The sequence below is a fragment of the Centropristis striata genome, chromosome 6, assembly GCF_030273125.1.
Source record: "Centropristis striata isolate RG_2023a ecotype Rhode Island chromosome 6, C.striata_1.0, whole genome shotgun sequence".
NCBI classification, from domain to species: Eukaryota; Metazoa; Chordata; class Actinopteri; order Perciformes; family Serranidae; genus Centropristis; species Centropristis striata.
The window spans coordinates 3775637-3785431 of NC_081522.1; the positions used below are offsets into that span (position 1 = coordinate 3775637).

The 9795-nt window shown below is 36.4% G+C and overlaps 1 protein-coding gene across 2 annotated transcripts in view; it reads right to left on the bottom strand.

Annotated features, from left to right (window-relative positions):
* Positions 1 to 3707, bottom strand: part of glg1a (golgi glycoprotein 1a) — a 70675-nt gene extending 66968 nt beyond the window's left edge. For both annotated transcript variants that reach the window (XM_059334897.1, XM_059334895.1), the window contains exon 1: positions 3339 to 3707. In XM_059334897.1, coding sequence (XP_059190880.1) covers positions 3339 to 3671 — 333 coding nt within the window. In that variant the 5' untranslated portion in view covers positions 3672 to 3707. The remainder of the gene's footprint in view (positions 1 to 3338) is intronic.
* Positions 3708 to 9795: the final 6088 nt, after the last annotated feature.

Sequence of the window (9795 nt, forward strand, 5' to 3'; positions counted from 1 at the left end):
AAACCACAGTGACTGCTAATCCTGGTGCTGCCCCGGGCTCCAGTGGGAGGCCACTGACAACCTTTCCCAGGGGAAAAAACGAGAGTCTCAGCAGACAAAATGGATTTAAACTGTTCTGTCTGCTTCACTTTATCATTAGCAACTTTAAAACCAGGTTGAACCCACACCAATAACAAACAGTTAGTTGTCATGGACATGGCATTAGCTTAGCTTACTGTCGTGTCATGTAATTAAACATTGTATATAACGGTTATACACATATCTGGGCTAACATCTCGTTTACGCTAAAATTGCTAGCAGGTAGCATGTAGTTAGCTACTTAACCCTCCTGTCATCTGTTTTGACTATTCCTTCTTTCCTCCCTCCTCCTGCCTTCCTCTCTTCTTTCCTCCTTACTTCCTTCTTTCCTCCCTCCTCTATCCTCCGTCCTTCTTTCCTTCCCTCGCCCCTCCTTTCTTTCTTTCCTTCCTTTCCTTTCCTCGCTCCTTCCCTTCTTTTCTTTCCTCCTTCCGCTATCTCCTTTCCTTTCTCTCTTCTTTCCTTCCTCCTGATTTCCTCTCCTTTCCTCCTTCCTTCCTTCCTTCTTTCCTTCTTTCATCCCTCCCGCCTCCATCCCTTCCTCTATCCTCCTTCCTTCTTCCCTTCCCTCGCCCCCCCTTTCCTTCCCTCCTTTCTTTCTTTCCTTCCTCCTTCCTTCCTGCCTCCCTCCTTTTCTCCCTCCTTCCTTCTTTATTTTTTCCTTCCTTTCTTCTCCTCCTCCCCTTTCTTTCCTCCATCCTCCTTCCTTTCTCTCTCCTTTCCATTCTTTCTCCTTTTCCTCCTCTCTTCTTTCCTTCCTCCATCCTTCTTTCTTTCCTTCCTCCATCCTTCTTTCTTTCCTTCCTTCTTTCCTCCATCCTTTTTTACTTCCCTTTGCGTCCTTCCCTCTTCTTCCCTCTTCTTCCTTCCTTGACCCGAGGACAACAGGAGGGTTAAATGTAAGCTACCCTGTTGTTAAAAGGTTCCACGTTACCAAGCTGTTTATTTCTTCCTGTGGTGAAATGTGGCTCTCAACTGCATAATGGCAAATGTTTTGGCCATTTTTTTACACCCAGTTAGCCGCTAGCTGGTCCAGATGCACGTCGTCTTGTGCCCCTGTCGTGCCAAAAAGTGATTGCCTGCCAGAATCTGATTTCTGGCCGCGGGAGCGCGCACGGCAGCCCGTTGAGCGGTCAGATCTTTACATTATGAAGTTCATGAATGAGATCAAGTCATATTTAGGCAGAAATAACCTTTGAGTAACTGTATCTGGCCTTCAATCAATTTTTGGCAGGTGAAAATGCCTATTTTGTGTTGTAATGGTGCTTTAAAGGGATTCCAAGCTGTCCTGTGAGCTCTAGTGTTTACATTATGAAGCTCATGACTGAGATCAAGTCATATTTAGGCAGAAATAACCTCTCAGTAACTATACTATGCCTTCAATCAGTTTTTGCGAGGTGAAAACTGAAATAGACGTGTCTATCAGGTAGTTGCCATGTCTGATTTCACTACAAACTATACACTTCTTTTGGCCACAGTTTTAATAATTACGCAAGAACAAACGTTAAACTTTCGAAGCCACGTGCCTTTGCTATAATAACATTATAATACAGTTGTGTGTATCTGCATATTAAGACCGTTTAATCCAGAGAAAAGCAGACGTGTTTACGCAGGGCCGGTTATTCCTACAGGCCACCAAGGCGGCTGCCTAGGGCGCCAAATTGGCAGGGGGCGCCAAATTGGCGCATTTGTACATTTTATTTATTTTCAGTCTTTACAATCAACAGATCTGTGTTTTCTCATTTATTTATTCTTATTTTCAATTCAGTTGTTGTTGGTAAAGTTCCAAAGTTTCTAAAAATTAAAATGTTGAGACCATTATATTGCCTGTATGTAGTTCATGTATCAAATATAAATGTACATTTAAATTTCATTTTTATGTTTATTTTTATTGCATTTGTATGTCTACATTTCATTTATTTTCAGTCTTTGCCATTCTTAATTTGATGAAGATCTGTGTTTTCTTATTTATTTATTCGTATTTTGCGCAAAATCTCAATATCGCCTAGGGCAGCCAATGGGCTAGAACCGGCCCTGTGTTTACGCTACCGCTCAACGCGCTGACGTGCGCGCTCCCGCGGCCAGAAATCAGATTCTGGCAGGCAATCACTTTTTGGCACGACACCCCAACTCCGAACTGCCCTAATAATCTGCTTGATTATTAAGTTATAGCTCAGTGTCTAAATTACTGACAACAAACTGAGGAACACGTGGACTTAATCTGTGACCACTACGTCTTCTGAGAAATTCGGCGGTTAAGTGTTACACAAAGAGGCATTTATTTCTTTGTTATACAGTTGTTTTCCTGTTGATCCGCATCAAGCTGTTCCAGTTTGATCTACTTACTAGCGACGTTAACCCTATAAAGCCTGAACCGTGAAATAATTGCCAGAAAATTCAAAATTTTCAAAACTGGAGTGTTTGTTGAAACGGCTAACCTTTTTTTTAAATTCAATATCAATTTTCATGTATGAATTTTATTTGGATCATATTTGATACATCAGGTCTTTTTGTGCAATTTGTTGCTCACAATTTGCTTTTCTTGAACTTAACATAATCACATAAAAACCTAATATTTTTAACCAAATAAAACTTTCACTTTCCTTTTAACATTTTCCTCAAACATACAAAATCTTTTTTTCACATATAAAACAACATCATACATCTGCTGATATGAAGTTTTCACGCAGCAATGACAGATCCACCAGTGGAATCACCAGCAAATCATTTTTGTTACATCTGGTATTTTTGTGAAATTTGTTGCTCAGTTTTTTTTAATCGTCAATTCATGTATTCATCAGGTTTTTTCAGGGAAAAAAAATATCACACTGATGATGCAGAGGTCTCAAAAACTCATGTATCAAATATGATACACTTGGCTTTATAGGGTTAAAGAAAAGAAATATTAGGCGACACGATTAAAATGCTTAATTAAATTTTGCAATTATTATATGCAATTATTATATGCAATTATACTATTTGCAATTAAAATACTTGCAAATAGCAAAAAGTGGAAGCGACATGCGTGGCATTGCATCAAGCCGAACTGGACAGTGGATCATAATGACTCTGAATATGTATTCAATCTTATTCCACAATGCGCGTCATATTAAAGTTTATGCCACACACACTAAATTGCTGATTTTTTGACCGACAGTACGCGTGACGTCCTCTCAATGCTAGCGGGGGCAGCTAACGCGTCCTGCGGGCACACCCAGCTTCTCTCCCTGCAGCCACAGCACCGTGTCCCGCTAATGTACCTCTTTCTTGTCCTGGAGACACTCGAGCACCGCCAGGTTGTTGTTCCAGGAATGTTTGGGGCAAAGCCGGGTCAGGTCCTCCCTGCACACCCCCTCCTCAGCCAACTTCCAGCCGGCAGAGCGCTTCCGAGGCAGCGAGGCCCCAGCGCCCAGGATCCTCTCAGCGGCTCCAGGGTTCCCCGCAGCCGGCCCCGGACCTCCGGCGAGACTCTGCGGGTTATCGGCATTACCAGCGACTTTGACGATTGGGTTGTTTTGTCCTTGAATCGGTTGCAAAGACGACAAGATGCACATCAAAAGCAGAAGCAGAGGAACACGTATACAGTCCGCCATCTTCACAGAGCCAGTCAGCCTGCTGCTGCATTCATGGGCTGTGGGAAATATGGATACTAGGAGTACTTCTTCTTCTTCTTCTTCTTTGTGTTGTTTTATGGCGGTTGACAAACAACTTTTTGGTGTATTACCGCCACCTACTGATATGGAGTGTGGACCGGGACTTTACACATTCCTGAGTTTAACCCTATAAAGCCAAGTGTATCATATTAGATACAGTAATTTTTGAGACCTCTACGTCATCAAAAACCTGATGTATACATGTGTTGAAGATAAACAAACTGAGCAACAAATTGCACAAAAATACCAGATGTAGCAAAAATGATATGCAGATTCCACGAATGGATCATTGCTGCATTAAAAAACTTCAAATCTGCAGATGTATGATGTTGTGTTATATGGAAAAAATATGTATTTTGCATGGTTGAGGAAAAAGGAAAAGTCAAAGTCTTAATAGGTTAAAAATGTTACGGTTTATATGTTTTTGTTAGTTCGAGAAAAACAAACTGTGAGCAACAAAATGCACAAAAAGACCTGATGTATCAAATATGATACAAATTAGAATTCATATATGCAATTTATTTATTTCTTAAAATTCGTCAGCAGGTTAATAAGCACTCAGTTTTTACAAAAATGGAATTTTCTGGCAATTATTTCATGGTTCAGGCTTTATAGGGTTAACTAAATAATAATAAAATAATAATAATAATAAAAATAAATAAATAAATAAATTAAAAAAAAAAATTAAAAAAAAAGAAAGTACATAAATTATATTCTCTCTATTAATCTTGTTCTCCTAAGATACTGTAACAAAAAGGAAAAACATTTCTCCTCTGAACTTCTTTGTAAAAGATCCCGTAAATCAAAGTTCAACTTAATTTCTTTAAGGTTCAATATCAGTTCCCTTCTCTCCTGATCATACTTCTGACAATAAAGCATCACATGTTCTAAATTTTCTTCTTCATTACAATATTGACATCTTCCCGAATTGTGTTTTCCCATTTTAAATAGTGTACTGTTTAATGCTGTATGACCCAATCTTAGTCTGGATATTATTGTTTCCTCTTTTCGTGTTCTCCCCACGCTTCTCATCACACCTACTTTTCTTTGAATTCAATATAACCACCTTCCTTTTCTCTCTTCTTCCCACTGCTTTTGCCACCTTTCTTTCAATTTGCACTTGATTATAGTTTTCACTTCTGTTTTACTAAATGGAACCCTGATATCAATATTATTCCTTTTTGTTGCTTCCTTTGCACATTTGTCCGCCAATTCATTTCCTTTGATTCCTATATGCGCTGGTATCCATACCATTATTATACTTATTCCCATCATTTGAATTCTATATAATGTTTGTTTTCTTTGGAGTTTAATGGCAGTGGGCATCCTTAATGTTGCATTTACCGCCATCTGCTGGATTTTATTTCCTTCTCATTTCCCTTTTATTATAATCTTTTAATTAATCCAGTTGAGATAAGGGATCTCATGATGTTTCTCCTTCCTTCCTTAGTTTTCCCACATTCTATTAAATTCTTGAAACTGTTTCCCTCCATTCCTTCCCTCCGCAGTCCGATCCTCATCTCTTCCCTCTCTCTTTCATATCCAGCACATGCTATCAACACATGTTCCACTGTCTCCCTCTCCCCACAGTTACACTGCCCCGTTGGATGTTTTCCTATTATACTAAGTGTATTATTCAGTTTACTATGTCCTATTCGTATTCTGCTCATGATAACTTGCTCTGTTCGGTTGTCTCCATAACATCCCACCTCTCCTACTACACTTTGTAATTTATATAAATGTCTCCCTTTCTCCTGGTTCTTCCAATATTGGTTCCATTGATTGTTTATTTCCTTCCGTACTAAACTTTTCCCCTCTGTTTTTGATAATTTTACTTTCATTTCCACCTCCTCTTTCTTTACTGCCTCCTTAGCGACTTTATCTGCTTTTTCATTTCCTTGAATTCCTAAATGAGCTGGAACCCACATGAATGTTATTTCCCTCCCCTGCTGTATTAGTCTGGATGTTTTTAGCAATACTTCATATAATATTTCCTGATGTGACTCTGCTTTCCTGTAGGAGTAAAGTTGCAGACGGGTTTTTTCTCTTCTAGTGCAGGGATGGGCAACTGGAGGCCCGGGGGCCGCACACGGCCCGCACCCTCACTTGAAATGTCCCTCTGTACAAATACATGCATTTGAGCATGCAATCTTAAAAGTGCAGTGTAAAAGTGCACAAAATGACTTCTTGCATTAATGTTGGTCTGCTGTTATGGCACTGAAAAAAACTAAATCACATTAAATGGTTATTTTTTATTTGCTTCAAACCTTTTGTATTCCTATTTATACTGTTAAACATGCATTTGAGCATGAAATATGTTAAGTTACCGCACTGTAAACATATTTTAAATTGCAGTTTCATCATATCCGTTTAAGTGCACTGTCCTATATGGCAGTAGTTCTCAACCTTTTTGAGTCGCAACCCCCAATTTAACATGCATGTTGTCCGCGACCCCCGCTCACTGAACACAATCACACACAGTTCAGATCACCCAAAAAAGAAACAAAATGACCAAAAAACGTAACCAAAATGACCAAAAAAGACACAAATTGACCACAAAATGATCAAAAAAGACACAAAATGACCAGAAAAGACACAAAATGACCAAAACAATGACACAAAATCACCCAAAAAAGAAACACTTACCAAAAAGGAAACAAAATGACCAAAAAAGACACAAATTGACCACAAAATGATCAAAAAAGACACAAAATGACCAGAAAAGACACAAAATTACCAAAAAAAGACACAAATTGACCACAAAATATCTGTTTAAGTGCACTGTCCTATATGGCAGTAGTTCTCAACCTTTTTGAGTCGCAACCCCCAATTTAACATGCATGTTGTCCGCGACTCCCGTTCACTGAACAGAATCACGCACAGTTCAGATCACCCAAAAAAGAAACAAAATGACCAAAAAACGGAACCAAAATGATCAAAAAAGACACAAAATGACCAGAAAAGACACAAAATTACCAAAAAAAGACACAAATTGACCACAAAATGATCTAAAAAAGACACAAAAAAGAAACGAAACGACCAAAAAAAAGACATTAAATTACCAAAAAGACTAAAACACATTAACACAAAATCACCCAAAAAAGAAACACTTACCAAAAAGGAAACAAAATGACCAAAAAAAGACACAAATTGACCACAAAATGATCAAAAAAGACACAAAAAGACACAAAATGACCAGAAAAGACACAAAATGACCAAAAAAAGACACAAATTGACCACAAAATGATCTAAAAAAGAAACAAAACGACCAAAAAAAAGACATTAAATGACCAAAAAGACTAAAACACATTAACACATGAACACTTTAACACAGTGGAGACAGAGCTGACTTCCAAAATGATTTGGCGACCCCCAGAAATCATCTCGCGACCCCAATTGGGGTCCCGACCCCAAGGTTGAGAATAGCTGCTATATGGCCCCGGTGTAGTGTCTATGAAAAAATGTGGCCCCTCCAGCATTTAAGTTTCCCATCCTGTGGCTGGCACTGAGCAGCTCATGAATAATTAATAAGTGCGTGGCTCATGCTGTGAGTCGTCCAATCGCATAACTACCGTGGAAACGTTTTCTTTTGGCATTCCTTGTTATTTTAGTGACAGATGAATACACTATTAAAACTATGTACAAATGCTGACACTGCAGTACTTTGGCAGACATGCAGTCAAAGTACCCAAGAAACAGAAAGAAACCCAAAACTTAAAACTTTGAAATTACTGATATTATAATTTTATCATTAATTATTTTATTGATATTTTTTCCGTCCAAAAAACAGAGAAAATCAGCAACTCACAGGCCAATCATTTTTTTCATCAATAAATGAATTTAATTATTAATTGAATCAAATTAAAATTGTTGAATCAACATCCCAGCACTACATTAATGGAGTGCACTTACCTGACAGCTGATTTTTAGAAGAAAATAACAACATATGACCACATTACAAATATGATATATTATATTGTAGACCTATATATCTAATACACAAAAAGCAACTAAACTATGATCTGACAGTTTATCTGCTAAGCTCCTTCAGACATTTAAAAATAAAATAAATATATACTGTTTTTGATTAATCAAAGTAATAGATATACTCTGGACATTTCAAAATAAAGGTGTAGCTTAAAGATGGTATAGATATTGTCACTCTGCATCCATGATATTGGATTGCTGATCAATTTTTATCATAATGTCTCCCGAACTAAATTACAACACAGTTTATCTGATAGATATATACTGAAAGCAGTATATGCCATTTACTGTATTTGCCACGTCTGGATTGTAAAGCAGGAATTTACGAGCATTACATGAAAGTGGCATCATTGATAGAAAGATATAAGGTTAAATCTTCCTATAATGACTGATCTAGATTTAGTGAAATAAAGCTAAATCTTTTACGAACCAAGGACCCCTTACAAGATAGAAAATATATCAGGGACTTGCATGTCCCTTAAAATAACTTGATGTAGCATGTTTTCTAGGAATATATTGCCATGGGTTTGAGAAGGGCTTGATTTTGAATCAAGTCTTTTAACTGCTTAAAACAACTTTTCCTTCAATTTGTTCTGTATTATGCTGACACAAAACATACACTACTGGTCACAAGTTTTAGAACACCCCAATTTTTCAATTTTTTATTGAAATTCAAGCAGTTCAAGTCAAATGAGCAGCTTGAAAGGGTACAAAGGTAAGTGGTGAACTGCCAGAGGTAAATAAAAAAAGGTAAGGTTAACCAAAACTGAAATATAATGTACATTTCAGAATTATACAAGTAGGCCTTTTTCAGGGAACAAGAAATGGGTTAACAACTTAACTCTATGGAGTCTTGGGCTATTTTGTCCATTTTTGAATTCTTTTCATGTCTTTGTAAGTCATTTTGTGTCTTTTTTTGGTCATTTTGTGTCTTTTTTTGTCATTTTGTGTCTTTTTTTGGTCATTTTGTGTCTTTTTTTAGTCCTTTAGTTCAACATAAAATGTGATTTTGAATCTTTTTTTTATTTTCAAAACACTATCATGCTCAATAAAGAATTTTAAATGTTGCAAATGTGCATTCATTTCAGAGTACACTGAGACATTAAACTGCATCATTTTCAATTAAATTCTGGAAAAGTTGGTGTTCTAAAACTTTTGACCAGTAGTGTACCTTTGGTTGTTTATAGCACAATACCATCCTATTTAATATGATGAAGGAATAAATAATTAGTAAAATGTACATAATAAATATACTGAATATGAGTGCTTGAAAAGGGCTTAAATTTGACTTTGGGAAAGGTGAAGGAACCCTGACAGTCGTAGTAATGTAAAAGAACAACATGCAGAAATGCATTAGAAATATATATTCAAAGATTTATAGATTTGTTGGATTGCAATGCAATCTTTGGACCATTACTGAGTGACCAATAATAATTGAATATATAATATCAACATATACTAGTTAGCTTAGGGCTCTTTAAAATCTATGAAATAAACAAGCTGATAAGAACTCATCTAATTTATTTGATTCAAAGGAAGTCTTTAGGTAACTTTACAATCTTTAATACTTTAAATTAAGGAAAGTATGAAGGCAACTTTGGTCTCTAAAATGACAAAATAAAATATAATCAAACCAAATTATGTAAAGAAAGATACATTTGGCAACTTTCTAATTATACTATATACTGCACTTGTTCAAAGGTTAAACAAAGATCAATAAAAATAATAAGAAAAAAATTCAAAATTACTCAAAATAAAAAAATACTTTAAATTGATTGTTATATTTTAAAAAGGGGATTTTTATAGTAAAATAATACATTTAATTTAGCAAAAAAAATAATTGAACGATGAAGCCTTTTTGAAAAAAAAGAAGAGAAATTAATGCATCTGAAAACTTTTCAGGGACTCTGGGCACTAAGTGGCAGAATGGCATATATGCTCTTATATCAAATTGTTACTTTAAAAAAAGAATTGACAGAACATGCTGAATACATAGCAGCTTCTTCCATCTCTACATTTCACCCTCCATGTTTTCACAGTATTTTTCTGTGGCTTACCTTATTCATGCTGTGATTTA